Source organism: Macaca thibetana, chromosome 14 (assembly GCF_024542745.1).
Source record: "Macaca thibetana thibetana isolate TM-01 chromosome 14, ASM2454274v1, whole genome shotgun sequence".
Classification (NCBI taxonomy): domain Eukaryota; kingdom Metazoa; phylum Chordata; class Mammalia; order Primates; family Cercopithecidae; genus Macaca; species Macaca thibetana.
In genome coordinates, this window is record NC_065591.1 from 117,786,120 (window position 1) to 117,807,521 (window position 21,402).

Consider the following 21,402-nt stretch of genomic DNA (forward strand, 5'->3'; position numbering starts at 1 on the left):
ATTGTGGTAAAGTTGTACTCTGAGGTTGAGGGTTAGGAAGTATCTGTATATGTGTGTGTGTGTGCATGTGTGTACATTTGGTGGAGGGATGGTAAAAAGAGGTAAATCCTCATCTTCCTTAATGAGAAGTCAGTAAGTAATAGAAGTTAAAAGTCAAGTAGGAACAAGATATAAAAATACAATTTAGAATTCTGGAAGTATATAACCAAAGAGGCGGCCAGAAGCGTTGAAAGTGGTGCCTTTGAAGGAGCTGAAAATTGGGAGCAGGGAGGAGCAGAAAAGTGTTTTTGAAAACAAGCTTCGTTTGACTCTTTGGCATATATGCAAGTACAATTTGAATTAAAAAGACAAACACAATGTTAAAAAGCATGACGGGGAACTCTGTAAGGAGTGTTGGAGGTGCTCTTAATATATTGTGAACATTTTCCAGGGATAGGCTTTTGAGGGTTATCCCGGGCTGTTACCAGAATGCCAACAGGAAGGCCAGGCGCGGTGGCTCACGCCTGTAATCCCAGCATTTTGGGAGGCTGAGGCAGGCGGATTACGAGATCACGAAATCAAGGCCATCCTGGCCAACTTGGTGAAACCCCGTCTCTACTAAAAATGCAAAAATTCAGTGGCTCACGCCTGTAATCCCAGCACTTTGGGAGGCCGAGGTGGGCAGATCACAAGGTCAGGAGATCGAGACCACGGTGAAACCCCGTCTCTACTAAAAATACAAAAAAAATTAGCCGGGCGAGGTGGCGGGCGCCTGTAGTCCCAGCTACTCAGGAGGCTGAGGCAGGAGAATGGCGTGAACCCGGGAGGCGGAGCTTGCAGTGAGCCGAGATCGCGCCACTGCACTCCAGCCTGGGCGACAGAGCGAGACTCCGTCTCAAAAAAAAAAAAAAAAACAAAAATTAGCCAGGCATGGTGGCGGGGGCCTGTAATCCTAGCTACTGGGGACGCTGAGGCAGGAGAATCGCTGAAACCCAGGAGGCGGAGGTTGCAGTGACCTGAGATCGCACCACCGCACTCCAGCCTGGTGATAGAGCAAGACCCCATCTCAAATAAATAAATAAATACATAAATAATTAATGAGAATGCCAGCAGGAGGGTGGGACTGGGGAGTTGGTCAGTTCTCTGGCCACTGGGAAGAGCTCTGGGTAGGGGTATCACCAGTATCACCCATCCTGAGCAGGTGGTGCCCTCAGTCCACTTGCCAGGCAGCATGTGGCAGGAAGAGCCTGGCAAGGCCACCAGGCCTCAACTGCTGACCTGCCGTGGGCAGACGGGGCTGCTGGTGTGGGGCCCGACCCTGAGCACCACACAGGGCTGTGGGCCCGTGGGGGCCACTCCAGGCCCTGGGCCTCAGTTTCCTCATATGTAAAATGCAATCATAGTAATACTTGTTCATGTTGGTCATGAGGAGTAGATGAACTCATGTGCGTGTCAGGCTTAGAATAGTGTTATAGGGCTGAGGTTCCAAAAGGTATTAACACCTTTAAAAAATTTTCCTACGAAAAAAAAATTCCAATCCTGCAGAAAAGCTGTAAGAATAGTACAAAGAACTCCCTTATTAAAGGACTTTGCCTGTTAACATTTGCCACGTTGGCTTTTTCTGTCTCCACATATATACATATAATAATGATAACGATGGATATAAAAAAGGGTAAAATTATCAATTTCAGGAAATTTCCCATTCGTATGAGACTTCTGTGATATATAGTCCATTGTTAAGTTGTGCCAGTTGCTTCAGTGCAGGGTGCCCCTCCCCGGATCCCAACCCCGGATGTAATCCAATCCCTTTAAGTCCCGTCTCTTTAGTCTCCCTTCATCTGGAGCAATTCCTCAGCCTTCTTTGTCTTTCCTAACTGTGACATTTTTGCGGTGTTATAAAGCCACTCGTTTTGTTGAATGCCCCTGGATTTTGGTTTGCTGATATTTCCTCGTGACTAGACTCAGGTTATGCGTTTTTGGCCAGAATTCCACAGGATCAGGAGGCACGTGATGTCAGCGTGCCCAGCAGGGGTGACGGTGACTCCCATGGCCTGGCTGAGGTGGCAGCCTTTTGCTGCTGTAAAGCGACTCGTGTTCCCTTTGTAATTAATAAGTAATCTATGCGGAGATATTTTTGAGACTGTGCCTGTGTATCCTGTTTCCCCACATGTTTTCACCTGATGGTGTGATTGTTTATTGAGCATTGACTCTTGACCAAACTCCTCCTGAAGTTCAGCTGCAGGTCAACATCTTGACGGGCATTGAGGTAAACACCAGTGTTCATTTTTTTTTGGCTGCCAAGGTAAACTTTAGCATTAGGAAATATATTGATTTGTATCAAAGAGGTTTTATTCCATTTAGGACAAAAATGTTCTTCGTGGGTTTAAAGTCGAAAAGGCCAGATTCATTTATTCATTTGTTCACTAAATATTTATTGAGTGCTTACTGTATACCAGGCACTATTCCAGGTGCTGGGGACAATTTTTTTTTTTCTTCTGGAAGCTACACAGTAGTTGGGGAGTCAGTCAATCCACATGCTGCTGCGAGGGAGTGAGAAGTGAAGAGGAAGCAGGTTGGCGGAGGAGACAGGGCCACGAGGTTAGGGCTGCTGTTTTACCAGGGCTGAGCGAGCCTGAGGATCTGGCCTCAGAGCAGAGGCCTGGATGAAGCAAGGAGCAGCATGGCTCCATGGGTAGGAGGGTCAGCCTGGCCGTGGGGGCGGCCCGTGCACGGCCCAGAGAGGAGCCCATAGCTGACGCGAGTGAGTGGGTCCGTGGGGAGCTGGTGTGGCTGGAGCAGAGGCCCCAGGCGGGAGAGAGGCAGTGCATGAAGGTGGAGAGAGGGCCAGGGCGAGGTCACCAACAGCCTTGTAGACCACGGCAGGAAGCACAGGAGCTGTGGAGCAGGGGACAGTTTGAGGTGGCAGCCCCCACCTCAGTGTGACCCTGACGGAGGCTTTTGGTGGAGATCTGAGGGAAGCCAGGCCCCTGAGGAGTGAGTGCTCTCGGGGCCGTGGGGAGCTGTGAGAGTGCTGCAGTGGGGTTCCCAGCCCTGCAGGCGCACCTCAGGAAAGGCAGGAGGGTGGCAGGAAGTGAGCAGTTGGAAAATAAGCGCCTGTGGATGCTCTTGCTGCTGAGGGGAGGTGGGAGGGGCTGGCTCAGTGAGACACCAGTTTCCCTGCACGCCGGGTGACTGGGGCGGGCCTTGCACAGGCCTCGGCAGACCAGGGCATGCTCACAGGCCAGGTGGCTTTCTGATCTGGAGCAGCCAGGGGCTGGGAGCCCGGCTGGGTGACCCTGCCCGCAGAGCCCGGCTGCTCTCCAGCGCCCGCTCTGCCTCTGTGCCCTGCCCATCTCGCCCCGACTCTCAGGGAGCTCCACTGCCCAACCCAGGCAACTGAGGCAACAGTGGAGAGAATCCAAGCTAGCCTTGGTGGAGCGCTTTTCTCTGTGTGAGGCACTTCCTGAATCTTTCCTTCTACTGACTCATTTAGTTCCCCCAACAGCCCTGGAAGGTCGGTGCTGTTATTGTTACCCCAGATTGTAGAGGTCAGGAGACTGAAGCCACAGAGAGGGCCAGTCACTTGCCTGAGGTTACGCAGCTAGTAAGTGCAGAGCCAGGACTTGCATCTAGACTGACTGGCTCGAAAATCTCTGTTCTCATCCACCAAGCTCCACTGCAGATGTATGAATTTCCCTCAGGTCCACTGCAAGGGCCAAGGTGGTGCCGTTCAGTCTACTTCAAGCAGTCTCCCGCCTCTTGAGATCTTGGTGTGCCTGACCTCTGACCTCTGCCTTCTGGCCTATGACCCATGACCCTGAGCTGTTAGAGAACAGAGTAAGAAGCAAGGAACAGTTTTTTTGCTGCGTTCTCAGAGAGTTGTGAGGAGGTCTTCATGCCCCCTTTTCACGGTCAGATCCAGGGATTCCCAGGATTGGGTGACATTTATTTAGCACCTCCAGTGATCCAGGTGACATGTTTTATTTAATGTAAACAACTCTGTAAGGCAGATTTGATGACCACCCTTTAATAGGTGAGGAAGCCAAGGCTCTAAGACGTTAAGCCCCATGCCCAAGGGTACACAGCCAGTATGGAGAGTCGTGTGGCCAGCCTGGGGCCAGCGTCCATGTCTTCCCACTGTGCTGCTGTGCCTCCCAGAGCTGATGGACTGGGATGTTTGATGGGACAGAAGCCATGTGCCTGGTATGTCATCTCTGTACATCCTCACTGGGACTTGGAAGTAGAAGTTGAAAGTAGCCTGTGGTGTTATAGGAGCGCTGGCTTTAGGGTAAGAAGGCCTCAGTTCCAGGCTCACCTCTGCCACATTTCACAGTGTGATACTGAATGACTCTTTTGAGTCCCAGCCCACCCTTGTCACTGATGTATGAAAGTGGGGTTAAAACCACCTATGACCTCAGACCAAATATGAAAGTATAGATGGATAGTTCTTAGCTGGGTTTCGCGGTGTGTGAGTGAGCATGAGGACTTCGTGGTGGTAAAATGTCCCTGCGGGTTTTCGGCTCTCTCTTGGGTTTCTCTGGGACAGCCTATCTGAACCCAGATTAAGAAAGTCAGAGGGGACATGGGTCTTTTGAGAAAGATCCAAGCTGATTTTGAAATACCCCTAAGATCTGTGTTAAAACACTATGTATAAATGTTAGAGTAATGATAACAATTGTACCAGGTGTTATTAAAAATAAGGGAAAGGACTTAACCAAAACCAGGTGGTTTTGGACCAGGACGCCAGCCTAGAGTCTGTTTAGGAAAACTGCAAGACGTCCTTCTAGTTTAAAACTGTAGTTCTCACCTGGGGACAGTTTTTCCTTTCAGGGGACACATTTGGCAAAGTCTGGAGACATTTTGCGTTGTCACAACTTGGGGAGGGTGCTACTAACATCCCAATAGAGGCCAGGGATGCAGCTGAACATCCTTCAATGCACAGGACAGCCCCCGCAACAGAGAATTATCCAGGCCAAAATGTCAGTGGTGCTGAGATTCAGAAACCCTGGATGAAACATCACAGCATTTATGTGGTATTTACTGTGTGCCAGATATTGTTCTAAGAACTTCACAGGTAATTGACTTGTTTAATCCTCCCAGCCTTGTGACACAGGAGCTTTTACTATCCTCATTTGACAGATGAGGAAGTAGAGGCATCAAGAAGTTAAACAAGAAGTTAAACAGCTGAACCTTGCTCCCGGGTGATGCCAAGGTCCCATTCAGAATAAGGAGCAGGCAGAGCCAGTACTTGAACTCAGTCTGGCTCCAGAGTCTGTGCCTGGAACCACTGCGCTGTGCTGCACTGCCCATCATTAAGGGGACTACTGGGTTTTAAACCTTTTTTTTTTTTTTTTGAGACGGAGTTTCGCTCTTGTTGCCCAGGCTGGAGTGCAATGGCGCCATCTGGGCTCACCGCAACCTCTGCCTCCCAGGTTCAAGCGGTTCTCCCGCCTCAGCCTCCCGAGTAGCTGGGATTACTGGCATGCGCCACCACGCCTGGTTAATTTTGTATTTTTAGTAGAGATGGGGTTTCTCTACGTTGGTCAGATTGGTCTCGAACTCCCGACCTCAGGTGATCCGCCTGCCTCGGCCTCCCAAAGTGCTGGGGTTACAGGCGTGAGCCACCGTGCCCAGGCTTTAAACCATATTTTCAGCTTTGGGTCCAGAAAGCCACATACCTAGAAATTTGGCATGTGAGAAGAGTTAGGGACCTCTCATTCCTGTGCCTGGAAGGTGGAGCAGGAAGGGCTGGGGCTTGCCTGACGAGGGGCCCCGTGTTTTCCAGGTTCTGAGTGTGGCTCAGCTCATGAATGCAGTGGCACAAGGCACTCTGTGGGGGTGGATCTTGGGTGCGTGATCCTCTTGGATTTTGGCTTCCCTCAGGGAATCAAAGCCAGGGCGGGAGGTCTCTCCTCACCGTGGTGCCTGTGGCGTAGAGAGTGGGCATTGCTTCCGTGTCACGGGCTGTGCTGTGTCGTTGCAGATGTAAAGACGACCGTGGTTTACCCTGCCACAGAGAAACACCTGCAGAAGTACCTACGCCAGGACCTCCGCCTGATCCGAGAGACGGGAGATGACTACAGGAACATTACTTTACCCCACCTGGAGTCCCAGAGCCTCAGCATCCAGGTGACTGGCTGCATGTCTCAGATGCAGAGCACTGCTCCCGTGGCTGGTGCCTCCTCTTACGAGTGTCTATTGGGGTCGTATTCGGGGCCAGGCGCTGTGCTCGGTGAGGGGATGGGGGTACAGTAGAGAGCATGGCGGACAGAATCCCCACGTCGTGCAGCTTACATCCCATGCACGGTCACACAGTGTGTGACCATACATAGATATCTCAGGATCTGTATGCTCTGTGAGATAATGAGGGCTGCGGAGAGAAATGGACAGGGTAAGTGCGACCAAAAGGCCTGGGGTGGACAGTTGCCATTTTATGTAGCATGGTCAGAGAAGGCTTTGGGGGTGAGGGAACTGATGCTGGTCTTGGTCCCACCTGATGTGCTTGGGCATGCCATGGAGGCTCTCTGGGGACCTCAAAGCAATCCAGTCCTTTGGAAGAATGTGTGTCTGCTCTGCAGTAGCCCTGATCCAGCCTCAGGATGACTGTGCCTTTGCTTTGGGTCCATGAATGGGTAAAAGGCTGATGTTGAGTTAGTCCCACCCAGTCCAGACTCTTATTCCTGGTTTTACCTGTGGCAAACTGGCCTGCAGGATCTCAGTCTCAGAGCAAAAAGCTCTTCCCTCACCCACTCCCCCTTGCATTCGTCCAAAAGAAGGCAAGACTCCATTGGCCCCGGGGATTTGGTGCAGGGACTCCATTCACAAGCTGGCAGTTGTCTGGCCAGGCCAGATGCAAGGCCATTTAGCACCAAGATCCTGACTCCTCCCTGGGCCTAGGCCCAGTGCCAACTGGAGCCTCTGCCTAGAACTGGCCCCATGTGAGTACTCAAAGTTAAATATGATTGATGCTTATTGATGAGTCAGTTTCTTGCCCACTCAGTGACTCTCACACTGTTCCTTATCTTTATCGTTCTCTTTGAGCATTTCTCACTTTTCTCCCCAAGATTCAGGTCACTGTGGTGGAGGGTGTTGTGATGTGAGGAACTCACAGCCACTCCTCCCTGGCCCAGAAGAAGGGAGGGTGTGCTGTGTCTGTGGGCACTGCAAGGTGAATTGTACTCGAGAGGAGTAAGGAAGGGGAGGTTGGCAGGACCTGCAGGAACAACGTTTCGTTGGGAGGCCTGTGTGCCGCCAGCCCCCTTCCCCAGCCTGGTTCAGCCGTGGTGTCCCTGGGCGGCAGTTTGCACGGGGTGCGTCTGGCTCAAGCTGACTCACTTTTTTTTGTTGGTTGGTTGTTTGTTTTTAAAGTCCCAGCACTTGTTCTGTTTTCCAAGTGGAAAGGAACTACGTCTCCACCTTCTTAGAGTTTCTGCTGTTCAGGGTCCTAGGGAATCTCCTGGAACAGTTGTTCTGTTGTGCTGGTTGCGCAAACCTGAGATTCAAGTAAGGAAGGCCTGATGTGGTTGGTGTGAGTAGCTGGGATTACAGGCGCGCGCCACCATGCCTGGTTAATTTTTTGTATTTTTAGTAGAGATGGGGTTTTGCCATGTTGCCCAGGCTGGCCTCAAACTCCTGAGCTCAGGCAATCTGCCTGCCTTGGCCTCCCAAAGTGCTAGGAGTACAGGTGTGAGCCACTGTGCCTGACTGTGTATATTCCTCGTTATACACCATTCTGCAGTTCCACTTGGAGAAGAGCACAATGAAAATTCCTCTACTCTTCCAGCTCCTGACAGACGGGAGCGCTTTATGTATTCCTTCTTGGCTATTTCTAGTTTACAAGCACTCAGCTTCACTGGCAACAGTCATTATGTTTACTGAGTACCTACTATGGACCTGGTCCTATGCCAGGCTTTGGAGAGTCACCAAGATGATGAAACCTAGACAGGATCCTCACAGTCTAACAGGGAAGATAGACTTGTAAACGGGCAATTGTGACAATGGGATGAGCACTCTGATCCCTAGATGAGCTACCGTGCTGATGCAGAGGGACAGTGACCAGCACAGACAGTCGGGACTTCACAGGGAGAAGATCCTCCCCTTGGGTCTTAAAGGACAAATAGAGCACAGAGGGAGGGAGGAGCAAGTCCAGAGGCACACAGAGCTGGAATCATCTGATGCTTTGGGGGAGCTGCAAGGAGTTTGGTGTGACTGGGGCTTGGGCTGCTGGAGGGTCAGAGGCGACAGCACAGAGATGGTAGGCAGGGGCCAAGCGGAGGCACATGGACTTTGTCCAGGGGGCCAGGAGTTCCTGAACCTTGCTTACCATTAGGATTGCCTGGGGATTTTCATAAATACTGAGCACGGAGCACTATTCCGTATCTGCTGAATCTCACCCTTCAGGGAGTGGAGCTGGGAATTGTGCATTTAAAAAAACCTCTCTCTCTCTCTTTCTGTCTCTCTCTCATATTTCTAACAACCATCAGATGTGAGAACAGTTGCCATAGGCGGTGAGGGTGCCCGAAACAGTTTTAAGCATGTGGACAATATGGTCCGATTTGCAGAATTAATTGGTGGCATTGGGGTGAGCATAGAACAAGAAGACTGGGAAAGCCCAGTGTGGGTATGAACCAAGGTAGGGACAGTGGGGAAGGATTCTGGAGCAATTTCAGAGGTAGGTCTTCACAGGGCTGGGTGGGGCTTAGCAACTGGTTGATGTGGAGAGGGGAGGGAAGAGGTTGGGTGATGAGTGGATAGAAGGATAATTCATGACCCAGTATAGGGGACAGAAACAGAAGAGTGGGTTTGCATGGAAGACAGTGAGTTCAGTTTGGAATTTATTGAGTACTTACTATGCATAGTGCCAAGAACTGCTCTAAGCATTTATGTGCATCACACCTCATTTATTTATTTATTTATTTATTTATTTATTTATCTATTTATCTATTTTTGAGACAGAGTTTCACTCTTGTTGCCCAAGCTGGAGTGCAATGGTGTGATCTCGGCTCACTGCAGCCTTCTTCTCTCAGGTTCAAGTGATTCTCCTGCCTCACCCTCCCAGATAGCTGGGATTACAGGTGCCCACCACTACGCTGGGCTTATTTTTGTATTTTTAGTAGAGATGGAGTTTCACCATATTGGCCAGGCTGGTCTCAAACTCCTGACCTCAAGTGACCTGCCCACCTTGGCCTCCCAAAGTGCTGGGATTATAGGTGTGAGCCACCGCGCCCAGCCTCGCACCTCATTTATTTATTCATTTATTTATTTATTTATTTTTTTGAGACAGAGTCTCGCTCTGTCGCCCAGGCTGGAGTGCAGTGGCCAGATCTCAGCTCACTGCAAGCTCCACCTCCCGGGTTCCCGCCATTCTCCTGCCTCAGCCTCCCGAGTAGCTGGGACCACAGGCGCCGCCACCTCGCCCGGCTAATTTTTTGTGTTTTTAGTAGAGACGGGGTTTCACCGTGTTAGCCAGGATGGTCTCAATCTCCTGACCTTGTGATCCGCCCGTCTCGGCCTCCCAAAGTGCTGGGATTACAGGCTTGAGCCACCGCGCCCGGCCATTTATTCTTCACAGCAGCCATTTTGGAGACAGGTCTCAAAGCCCGGCAGTCTGGCCCTAAGCCAGAGATACTATTTGACTCCTTAGATGTGAGGTACTTATAACTTCCCAGTAAAAACTGCAGTGGGATGTCTGGATCTGGAGCCTTCGAGATCATCTAGTTACAAATGTCTGTCTGTGAGTCATCCAGCTAGACTTCAACCTCAGCCTGGTGTTTGGATTCTCTGTCTGTCATCTAAGAGCAGCGTGACATTGTCCTTAATTTCAGAGCCTTGGTTTCCTTGTCTGAAAAATGTAACTAATGGCTCCTCCCTCCTGGGTGTTGTGGAAGTTGAGAGAGGTGCCATGTATCATGTGCCTGCTATTGTTTCCAGCACAGAATGATGCCAGGATGGTAGCCACCATTCTCTACTCCAGGTGACTGTTCAGAGGAAGGGGCACAGCACTGTGCGGAGCTGAGACACCTGGGAGACGTGGTCACACCACACATGGCTGGAGGGAAGTGCAAGGCAGCAGGCAGAAGCAGACAGCAGGAGGTGATGAGGAAGGAGCAAGATGTCTCATGGGAGGTCAGGGCGGGAGAGAGGGTACCGAGGGAGCTGCTAGTGTCACCTCCTGCAAAGAAGTCCAGCCAGGTGAGTTGCAGAAAGCTGATGGCATCACCCACTGCCCAGTTTATCCGCAGGGCTGGCCAGGTCTCTTGGGCTTGGTTTCAGGTGGTGGCACTCCCCATTACATAGCCCTCTGTGTTTGTGTGAATTTTGTTCTTTCTTTCTCCTCTTTTTCTTATCTGGGCCTCTGGCCTTGAGGCTTCCTGTGGATGCAGCTCCCTCCCACTTTCCCAGCGGCCTCTCCCAGGAGGCAGCAGGTACCCTGGCCCAGGGCGCAGGCTCAGGAGCCAGATACTCATGGTTGGAATTGGCTGACCCAGCGTGAACGTCCTTGCACTTGCATTCTCCTTACCTGTAAAATGGGGACAATGTCCAGGCGCGGGGGCTCACGCCTGTAATCCCAGCACTTTGGGAGGCCAAGGCGGCAGATCACTTGAGGTCAAGAGTTCGAGACCAGCCTGGCCAACATGGCGAAACCCCATCTCTACTAAAAATATAAAAATGAGTTGAGTGTGGTGGCACATGCCTGTAATCCCAGCTTCTTGGGAGGCTGAGGCAGGAGAATCACTTAAACCTGGGAGGCGGAGGTTGCAGTGAGCCAAGATCATGCCATTACACTCCGGCCAAGAGTGAAACTCCTGCTCAGAAAAAACAAAAAGCAAAAACAAACAACCCATCTCTACTAAAAATACAAAAATTAGCCGGGCGTGGTGGTAGGCACCTATAATCCTAGCTCCTGAGGCAAGAGAATCACTTGAACCTGGGTGGCGGAGGTTGCAGTGAGCCGAGATCACGCCACTGCACTCCAGTCTGGGCGAAAGAGCAAGGCTCCATCTCAACAACAACAAAAAAATGGTGACAATGATAGCAGCCACCTCTCAGGGTTGCTGTGACACTGAGAGCAGTGCCAGGCAGAGTGCAGCTGCTCTCACGGTCATCACCCCTTCCTGCAGTCACTCGTCCTCCAGCCCCGCTCTTATTACCTCTCTCACCACCTCCTTTGCTTTCACCGCCTTTCCCTCTTTTCCTGTCCCCAGTGACTCTTGTAGCTTCTGGCATACCATCCCACCACCTTTGCCACTCGTAGGGGGCCTCCCTTATGCTGGCTGTGCTGGGCGCTTTCATGCGCATGTTCTCTCTGAAAGCCTTCACCATGCTTACGTATATATCATCAGCCCTATTTTACAAAGGAGGCATCAGTTGCTCACCCAGTGACAGCTGGGAGATAAAACCAGGTCTCCTTGGCTCAGAACCTGCTCACGCTCGCTCTACCAGTCAGAGGCAGATGCCGCTTTTCTGTGAACCAGGGACGGACCGTGGGGAGGCTTGCTTATGGGTGCATTGGGGCTTTCCGTAGGGAATGCCATCTCCCTCCCTCCCTTTTATTTCCGCTGGCTTTTTCCTCCGGCAGCACATTCCCAGGAGATTTCAGGTCAGAGAGGAAATGCCTCTGTGGATGTGCTGGCCATGCATTGCTCTGGCCCAGGCACTGCATGAGGAAGCGGCTGTCGGGTGTCCTCCAAACCCCTCCCAGGAAGGGGCCTCATTCAGTTTCTTGGGAACTGCCTGTCTTTTGTTGTGAATGGACCACATTGTGACTGGCCTGTGGGTCTTGTCAGGGGTTTGGGGCCTTGTGAGGGGTTTGGGGCCCTCTGAACTGAAATGCTTCCTGTGGGTAGAGAGCTGCAGGAGACCTCGAGGCCCAGCTGCCCTCACCCCTAGTCCATCGCAGCTGAGAGGTGAGGATGCAATGCAGTGTATTCAGCCCTCCGGGCTCAAGGTGTGAGGTTGTGTGGACCCTAAGGCAGTCCCCGTGTCCCTGATCTTCGGCGATGCTGCCTGTCCAGCACTTCTGGGAGTAGAAGGAGGATCATGGATGGCTGCCTGGTAGTGTCGGTTCTCTGGCCTCCCCAGCCTACCTCCTGTCCGTGGCTCCTTCTCCTACATCAGTGAGCTCGGAGACTGTTCTGACTATGAGGAGGAAGGGGCGGTAGTGTGTCCTCAGCCACTCCCCTCTCTGGTTTCCCAGCAGGTCTCTCCCCCGGATGTAGGGCTGAGTTCACTGTCCTGCATGAGTTCATGTTTGCAAAGGGCCCTGAGAGCTGGGGGAAGTAGAGAAGAGCTGGGGGTACTGAGGTTTGACGCCTGTGACCCCCAAGGCCTTCTCAGCCCAACCTCCTGCAGCCTCCTAACCTCAGACAGGCCTCCAGGACCATCTCTGTAAAGTGATGTCCTCGGGTCCACATAGGCCTGGGAAGGGTCCTCTGCAAACTGTTGACAGCAGATGATCCAAGGGTGACACAAGGGCCAGGAGCCTGGGGAGCCCTGAAAGGTCTTGGTGAGGTCGCTGTCTCTGTGTCTCCACACAGCTTTCATTTCTGCTTTGCCATGCGGGGCCTGTGTCAGCAGAGACTGCTGATTAACCGGCATCTGCAGCAGCTCCAGGCGGGCCACGGTGCTGAGCCCGCTGCTGATGAGAATCCCGGTGCGGCGGGAAACCTGCACACATGAGCTGCTAGAGGCAAAGGCTCTCACTGCCCTGGTGGGTAGCCGGCCCTCCACAGAAGGAAACCTTGGTGCCCTCAGCCTCCTACCTTGCTTTGCCCCATAGTCCTGAATAGAGTGAAATAGGATCCATGGAGGCAGCTCTTCCCCTGAGTCCTGTGGGCAGTGGAGGGGGTCACTGCTATAAAGGGCAGACACAGCCTGGGTCTGCGAGGCCTCCGCAGAGCGCGTGCACTATGCTGACCAGGAAGAGCCTGGCCCCATCCGAGCTGCAGAGACCCTTGTGATGACTCATGGCTGAGTGCCAGCTGGAGTGGGAAGGGGGAAAATCCCTTTTGGACCCCTAAGGACAGATGCTTAGGGACAGGGCAGCCCGGATGTAGATCCTCTGAGTGTGGCGGCCTTTTATGGCTTGGTCCTGTCTCCTGGAGAGGCCAGGGAGTGCACCTAGCTCAGTTTGGGGTGTCTCTCAAGGGGTGATATTTGTGAACCATCTCTCTCCCCCTCCTTTCAGTGGGTGTATAACATTCTTGACAAGAAGGCTGAAGCGGACCGGATTGTTTTCGAGAACCCAGATCCCTCTGATGGTTTTGTCCTCATCCCTGACCTCAAGTGGAACCAACAGCAGGTAAAGGTTTCTGGCTGGAATGCCCTGGTCTCTGGCCCACCCTGCCGCAAGTGCGGGTCCTTCTGACTGTCCTCTTTCTCACGCTGGCCTGTCTCTAAGCAGATTATAATTAACCAACAAGGGTTGGCCTGAGCTCTCTGTGGGAACTGGGTGGATACCTGTCATACCTAAGTGCTTTTGCTTTAATGGGTCAGCTTAAAACCCTTTCTGGCTGTCCTCCCACCCAAGAGGTAAAATGGGGTGATGTTTGCACCCGTGACTACATAGGCCATTCCTTCCCAGCCAAGTGGTCTGGGCAGCCGCCTGTGCTTCCAGCTGCACCTGGAGCCCTCAGTGGGGTGTTTCCATTTTGTCCGTTCCCCGTGACACCAGCAGATCCAGGCAGGCCTGTGTTCTGAAGCACTGGCAGGCAGGAACCATGGTGACCAACCCAAGGCATCGCCTCCTCAGCCCGAGCTGTGGAGTAGCTTAGTCCAGACTTCCACTCGGGCCGCTCGGCCCCTTGCCCTGGCCTCCAAGCACCTCTGCTTCTCCTACTTTCCTAAGGAGCAGGTTTGGGAGGAGCCGTCCTCCCTCACAGGTATCCCTTTCCAGTTCCCTATGCGCTTCTGTGTCTCCCAGACCAGCCCACCACCGGGGTTATCACTTACCACCACCTCTTTTACACCTGAGAGTTCACAAACCTTTACACCCTGACGGGGTCAGAAACTGGCAGAGCCACTGTGTTGCAGAGACTGCTGTTCTTACCACAGACTGGAACCTGGCTGTGCTCAGCCTGCAACAGAAGAGGGGCCTGGATAAGGCCGAGGTAGGCAGGCAGGCATGGACACTGGGAGCGGACGGACATCTCTCCTCCACTTTCACCTGTGGAGTAATCCGGGCTCAGGTGTGCTGTTCTGCTCTTGGTGGGCCCTTCTAGTTTCTGCACCCTCACAGGCTGGAGAGACTCGCAGAGAAGGTCTGCCCCTCCATGGGCGCATTCCCTCTGCCTTCTCAGTTGTGGCTGCCCGTGAGGCCTTCAGTTTTGACTTGGGGTTTAAAGGGGTGGGATTTTGGCTCAGAGTTACACAGGCAAGTGAGCATAATTCGTCTCTTGACAAGTGGCTTGTGGGAATTCCCAAATGTGGCCCAAGGGGTGGAAAGAATGTGAAGGGATTTTCCGAACTTGCAGCATTGATTGATGATTTCCTAGAGCAAGTAAGTTCAAAGAAGAGGGCTCTCCTTGTGTGGGGCGCTGCAGCGAGAGGCCAAGGGGACGCCTGCATCCACTCTGCCCTTCCCTGCAGCTTCTCTCTGCCTGTGCCACCTTCAGGCCTTGAAGGAGGGAGCCAGGACTGGCTCTGTAGGCATTTGAAGAGGTAGGACCTGAAGGCCCCTTGTCTCAAACTGAGCGGTGGCTCTGCAAACCCCCATCCCCTGGGGCTGCCCTGCACCTAGAGATCCAGGGTCAGCGCCTGGGTCACAGGAGGTGGGGCCCACCATTAATGAGAATCCCAGCAGGGCCATGGAGGTGTGGGGTAGGAGGACCTTCTGCCGCACGAGACTCTTGAAGACTGAGGAGCTTGCCAGGGGATTGCAGTCTTAAGGCCAAGGAGGGACAACAAGAGATAGACTTATCCGTCTCTATTCCAGAAACCCTGAATGCATTTGACCCCATGGCAGAGAAGAGAAATCTGCCATCCTTCTGACTCCAGTGCCGGCAGGCTTTGCCTCACCTGCCAGCGGACCCTCCCTTTCTCTGTCCCCTTTAAGACAGGAAGGGCTTTAGGAGCTGCACTGTGGCTGCCAGCCACAGGGCTGGAATTACTTGTCCTCAAGGGTCATGAAAGGGCCAGCTTAAATGTCACACTTTGCTTCATAGCGATGGCAGGTGTGGTCCTTCTTAACCTTTGCTTAATTCTTTTTTTTTTTTTTTTGAGACAGAGTCTCACTCTGTTGCCCAGGCTGGAGTGCAGTGGCATGATCTCAACTCACTGCAACCTCCACCTCCCGGGTTCAAGCAATTCTCGTGCCTCAGCAACCCAAGTAGCTGGGACTACAGGCGTGAGCCACCGTGCCCAACCTTAATTCTTACTTGACTTTTGATGATGCCCTATTTTAGTGTCTCAAATATTTGACTTGTGACAGCACTGAATTTGATAATTCTCTTTGAATTAGGCAATGTATCCAGCAGGAAGACAGGCCATGCCTGGGCTTCTATTCTTTGTCTTTGGGACAGGGAAGGGCTGGGGATAGGGAGGCACCCTGGTGTTTGCTTTGAGGAGCTTTCCTAGCCACCTTGATTCTCCTGCCACTCGTCTTGAAAGTTACTGTCTCCAAACTGATGGCCCTGAATTAAAGAGATAATCCATTTTTTCATCCATTCAACATATATTTATCAGGTGCCTGTTTGCTAGAGACTGTGCCTCCTTAGAGGTTATAACATCCCTTCTTCTGTTCTCTTAAAGGATCACCTATGTATTCTTTGTTTTTATTTGTTTATTTTCTTGTAGGTTTAGTTTATGCATGTGGCAAAAATGCACACAGTACAGAGGATAGTCAGTGAAAGTATGCTCCCTCACCTCACGGCCCTTCCTTTCCCTTCCCCAAAACAACTATTGTTGCTATTTCTATGTCTTTGGTGACCTTTCTGTATTGGGTATATAAACATATATGTACATGTGTATATGGATACACACGCATGTTCAGTTCATATGATTTAAGTTCTTTGGTCTAAAGTTCTCAGATCAGGCAACTCTTCTTTTGAGTCACCCCAGAGGTTAAGAGCTGAGTCTCCAATGCTCCAGCAATTCTCTTTCTTCCTGCCAGGAAACTATTACTTTGATTTTACTGTCTTGACTTGTAAAAAGAGACTGACGATGTCTATCTGTCTTCCCAGAGTGACTGATGGGCCACCTTCTGGGGCGCCAGCCTGAGGCCCTCTCCTGCCCTGGCCTAGCTTTCTTCAGATCACTTCTCTGAGCGAGCAGGCCCTTTGGCTGCCAGCAGGAAATTTTGGGTCATGTCTAATACCAAAGAATGGATTATTTTCCCTGCCTTACCCAGCCTGTTAACTGACACCCAACACCACGGGCTGACACCCAGCACCAGGCTCCATGCCCTATTCTGTGCCAGTGGAGCAGAGAGTTGCGAGTTAGAGTCATGTTTGTGACTTGTCAGCAGACATCATCTGAAACAAATGTTACTATTATTTGGGAGTTCCGTTACAGTAACACATAGAACAGCTGAAAACATACACATCCACCACCACATGCACATGCGTGCATGTGCACACACAAAATTCAAGTTCAATTTTGTTTCTGGGCTTCTCTTTGCACTCCTAAGTCCAAAGTGAGAGAGTACATTTCTTGGCCACAGGCCATGAGAGAGTACACAGGGGACTTGGGGCAAACTGAGGCCTGGTGCATGCAGCTCAGCTACACGTGGGAGCTTCCTGTGGGCTCATCTGCAGAAGGTCTGAGGCAGAGAACACAGATTCTTAGAACTCTGGCAGGAAAGAATGTTCGTGGCATGTAAAGACCATGGCATAGTTGGATATCAGGCAGTCATATAGAAAAGCCCATCCTGAATTTTCAATTTGAGGCCCCAGGAAATTTGGTTGGGTGAGTCATGGTCCTCAAATTATCTCCACAAGGAATCTGGTAGCTCAGACAGAAGGGCAGGACACTGCTGGGTTCTCCCTGTGCCTGGCCCCTCAGAGCCTTGATGTCTGGGGCCTGCCAGGCGCATGGATGTAATTACCAGGCAAGGCCAGGTTTTAGGTGAGCAGGGTGGGTTTTCTGGGCAAGAGGAAGAGTTCATTTGCTCTCTGGCACAAGATCTTGACTTTAATTCTTTGTACTGTTGTTACCTCCAGGTTTTTAGCCAGGCTGTGCTCAGGAAGGACGGCCAGAAGGTGTCCTGTGAGATAGGGGAAGAGAGCAACAGGCTTACTGCCCTGGTGTGTGTGTGCTGCTGAGCTGGCCCTTGGCTCCCTTCTTGGCCTTCAAACCCCACTCCACCCCTTCATGAGCCTTGACTCCAGATAAATCAAGTTGCTTCCTCTCCCCTTATGTATACATTCTATGCCCTATACATTTGTACCCTATACAGTCTTGCCTCCAAGCCTTTGCTCTGTTTCCTCTACCTGAATATCCTTTCTCCAAATTCTACCTCTTTTTCTAGACCTGATCCTCTGCCTTCTCTTCCAGGAGGCCTTCCTGGGTTCCTCCAGGTAGCTAGAGTCTTTCCTTCCTCCTGTGCTGGGATTATGTTGTGTCTTACAGCAGAGCTACCTGCATCCATGCGATGAGACTGTAAACTCTTGGAGGGAGAGAGTTGCCCTTGCTCTTTCTTGAACCTCCTGGCTCCCTGCCCCTGACAGCTCTGGGGAGTGAGTATATAGAACTGTCTGCCGGACGTGGTGGCTCACACCTGTAATCCCAGCACTTTGGGAGGCCGAGGCGGGCGGATCATGAGGTCAGGAGTTTGAGACCAGCCTGGCCAATATGGTGAAACCCCGTCTCTACTAAAAATACAAAAAAAAAAAAAAAAAAAAGAGCCGAGCATGGTGGCACGCACCTGTAGTCCCAGCTACTTGGGAGGCTGAGGCAGAAGAATCGCTTGAACCCGGGAGGTGGAGGTTGCAGTGAGCCAAGATTGCGCCACTGCACTCCAGTCTGGGTGACAGAGCGAGACTCTGTCAAAAAAAAAAAAAAAAAAAAAAAAGAACTCTCACATGGTATTCTCTAGCAAGAAGCATACACAGAAGGCCTGCTTCTCAGACCATCCCACACGCCCGGGGTATGCGCATGCGCGCATTGCCGGCGCGTCAGTCCTGCTGCGGGGTTTCTCCTGGCGCTGTAGGCCTCAGGGGTGGGTGCTTCCTGGCTTATGTGAGAACTCCGGGGTTGGCAGCCTCCCCAGGTCTGTTCCCTGCTGAGCCTGCTCTCCCCTTGCTCTCTACGCAGCTCGATGACCTGTACTTGATCGCCATCTGCCATCGCCGGGGCATCAGATCCCTACGCGACCTCACTCCGGAGCACCTGCCGCTGCTCAGGAACATCCTCCACCAGGGGCAGGTGAGCGGCTCCACCAAACCACGTGGAAGCCCAGGGAAATTAGACTCAGATTCCAGTGTGTTCCCGGGCCCCTTTCTTCACCCTTCCCAGAGTCCATCTTGGAGAGACTTCTCTCTGGATGCCAGTCTCGGGGACCCCATTAGGCTCTTCAGGTTGAAGAGCAGGGCTCTTTGTCCCTGGTCCTGCCTGGCGCCCCAGCTCTGCTTTCAGCCACCTTTCCTCACCCTCACACGCCTTCCTCAGCCTTTCTGCATCCGGGATGCACTTCCACCCCTCACCCCATAGACTCTGGTCCTTAAGTCCTGGCCCCTCCTACTCCAGGATCACCTGTCTCTCTCACAACCATGACAACCACATCATGCCAGAGTTTCTTGGGAGTATGGGCACATGACTTCGATATGTGTGTACACATGTGTCTCCTTGTCTAGATTGAAAACAGGCTGAATTCTGTAGCACCTGGTGTTCTGGGATACTTTCTGTCTGGGATATTTGTTGAATTGAATGAAATTATCGGGGCTCTAAACAGAGCCCAGGAGCAGGGGGGGATAGGGGAAGAGTGTCTAGAATCTTGGGTGTGGTCCTGGCCTGACATTTGGACCCTAACCAGCTGAGTGGCCTGGGGTGGGTCACTTCACCTCCCTAAACCACATTATCTAGATGGATCCCTTCTAAATCCACCATCCTAGGGGCTGGGTCTCAGTCTTTTTTCTACTCTGAAATGTGATGATCTGCCTAACACGCCAGAGCTAGCAGTCACAACAATGCCCAGCCAGGAGAGAGCTTGGTCCCTTTTTGACCAGTGCTGCTTCGAGGTGTTAATGCAGACCTGGAGGAAAGGCTCTGCCCACACCCAGCTTCCCCCTGCCGCTGGGCCCCAATCTGTCTTCCCTCCTGCCCACCCATGGCACCACCCCTCGGCTGCCTTTACCTTTGTGGGGTGACTTGTTCAGATCCTGAAGCAGTTCCTGGATATTACAAATGGCAGAGAATGGTGTCTTTCTCTTGGGGAGATGCCAGGTCAACACTTTGATCTGCCCAAGGAGCTCTGACAGCTCCGCCCTGGCAGGCAGACCTCACTTACTCCAGGATGCCCCTTGGGTGCCTTGGCCCTGGTCCCACCCTGCTGCAGAGATTACTGGGGTGAGCTCCAAATGCAGAACACAGTTCTGGGGTGTATACTGAGCCCACTGAGGCCCTAGTATTTTTCTCTTCACCTCTGACCACCTCAGTGATTTGCCCACAGTGGAGATAAGAGTCTCCGCTTAATTCTATGCCTTGCAGGCTCCTGAAGGTGGAGGTTGGTAGAAAAATACCCACCCCTGAGCAAGGTGGAGGTGGGCAGAGGGAGCCAGGGCCACAGTCAACGCTTTCCTCTTCTGCAAGGAGCCCACCGAGACTTCCCCAGGTCTGTGTGGGAGCAGCCCCTCCCACACCCCTTCCACAGTCCTTGCTCTTTCACCAAATTCTCAGGATAGCCCCATTCCCATCTTCATTGTTTCCAAGCTCCACCCTGTCCTATGCTAAAAGAGAGAATGAGGCTTCCTCCCATCCACTTCATGACTGATTAAAGGCTCCTAAATCATGAAAGTCCCCATAGTCTTGGGAGTCTGGGGCCTGTCTGTAGACACTGGACCTTCCAAGATTCCTGGCAGCAGCTGTTTGAGGAAGCCAGTGTTTTATCCACGTTGGGTGGGGAATGCTGATTGAGGCCACTCCCCGCTTCTTTTGGGAGAAAGAGTCTCAGCTTTGCTGCTGTCACCTGCACTTGTGGATTTCCTAGACTAGAAGACAGAGGAAGCTAAAGCGGACAGCAGGCAGAGAGCTGTTCGGAGGGTTTTTATGAGCTGTCCCAGGCCAACCCGGGATTCAGACGGGAGGAGGGTCTCGGTGGGGACATGGCGCCGGGCCTCAGACAGCACGGTGACTCCTGGCCTGCCTGCCCCTGTCTCATCAGGAGGCCATCCTGCAGCGCTACCAGATGAAGGGAGACCGTCTGCGAGTATACCTGCACTACCTGCCCTCCTACTACCACCTGCACGTGCACTTCACCGCCCTGGGCTTCGAGGCCCCCGGCTCAGGCGTGGAGCGGGCCCACCTGCTGGCTGAGGTGATCGAGAACCTGGAGTGTGACCCCAGGCACTACCAGCAGCGCACGCTCACCTTCGCCCTCAGGGCCGACGACCCCCTGGCTCAAGCTCTTGCAGGAGGCTCAGCAAAGCTGAATTAACTCAGGCAGAAGAGCACAGATGTGTGGGACTGGGGGAGGAGTGGGGACAAGATTTTTTATCTCCAAGTGAATTTTCTAAAAATGTATTTTGTACCGGCTTGTTCCTAGTAGTGAATAAACTAGTGGGCTCACTCAGTGTGGACAGTGTGGTCTGGGAGGCAGACAGATGGTGGGGGAGAGTGGGTGGGTAGAACCTGTAGGGAAGGCCTTGAGAATGGTGGAAAGTCTCCAGGTGGTGGTTTCAACTGACGGGTGGGAACTGCCCTGGAAGGGTGCCAAAGGCCTTCTCCAAGCCCCAGGGCTCACCGTCCATGGTGGCTTCTTGTCCCCACTCTGTGCCTCTCCTGTTTGCACTCCTTATTCTGCTCCTCCCCCTCTCCCCTCCTCCTTCCTCTGCCATCCACCTCTCCTTTGAGGAGTTCCCCAAAAAACCAAACTTGGAACCTTTCAGGAAATTATCTATAGAGGTTTCTGATGGCACTTCCTCCTTCCAGCAGTGAGGTCACACCTCCCTGTGAGTCAGTCAACCCTGTTGATAAACTTCTTGTTGACGAGGATAGGGGCTTGGTGCCTGGAAATGGGCGGGTTTTAATATGAATCAGATTATGCAAGCCTGAAAAGCCTGCCTTGCTTTGTTATTTGGTCAGTGAGTCCCCGGCCTTGAGTTTTTATCGCGGCAGAAAGACAAAACAGACTCACATGAAGCAGCCAGAAGATCGAGTGCCAAACAGTGAATCAGCAAAGGGCAAATGATATGGTTGCAGTTGAATACAAAAGCCCGGAGGCGGCTCAGGTTCAAGGCCTATCAGAGGCAGACGTTCAGAGGATCTTGAGAC

At 52.2% G+C, this 21,402-nt stretch overlaps 1 protein-coding gene across 1 annotated transcript in view; it reads left to right on the forward strand.

The window, feature by feature from the left end:
• DCPS (decapping enzyme, scavenger) overlaps positions 1–20,701 on the forward strand; it is a 41,321-nt gene extending 20,620 nt beyond the window's left edge. Inside the window, 5 exon segments of the mRNA XM_050755723.1 lie at positions 5,963–6,108; positions 13,166–13,279; positions 18,229–18,339; positions 20,294–20,527; positions 20,529–20,701. Of these exon segments, the coding sequence (XP_050611680.1) occupies positions 5,963–6,108; positions 13,166–13,279; positions 18,229–18,339; positions 20,294–20,527; positions 20,529–20,561 (638 nt within the window). The 3' untranslated portion in view covers positions 20,562–20,701.
• The last annotated feature ends 701 nt before the right edge of the window (positions 20,702–21,402 follow it).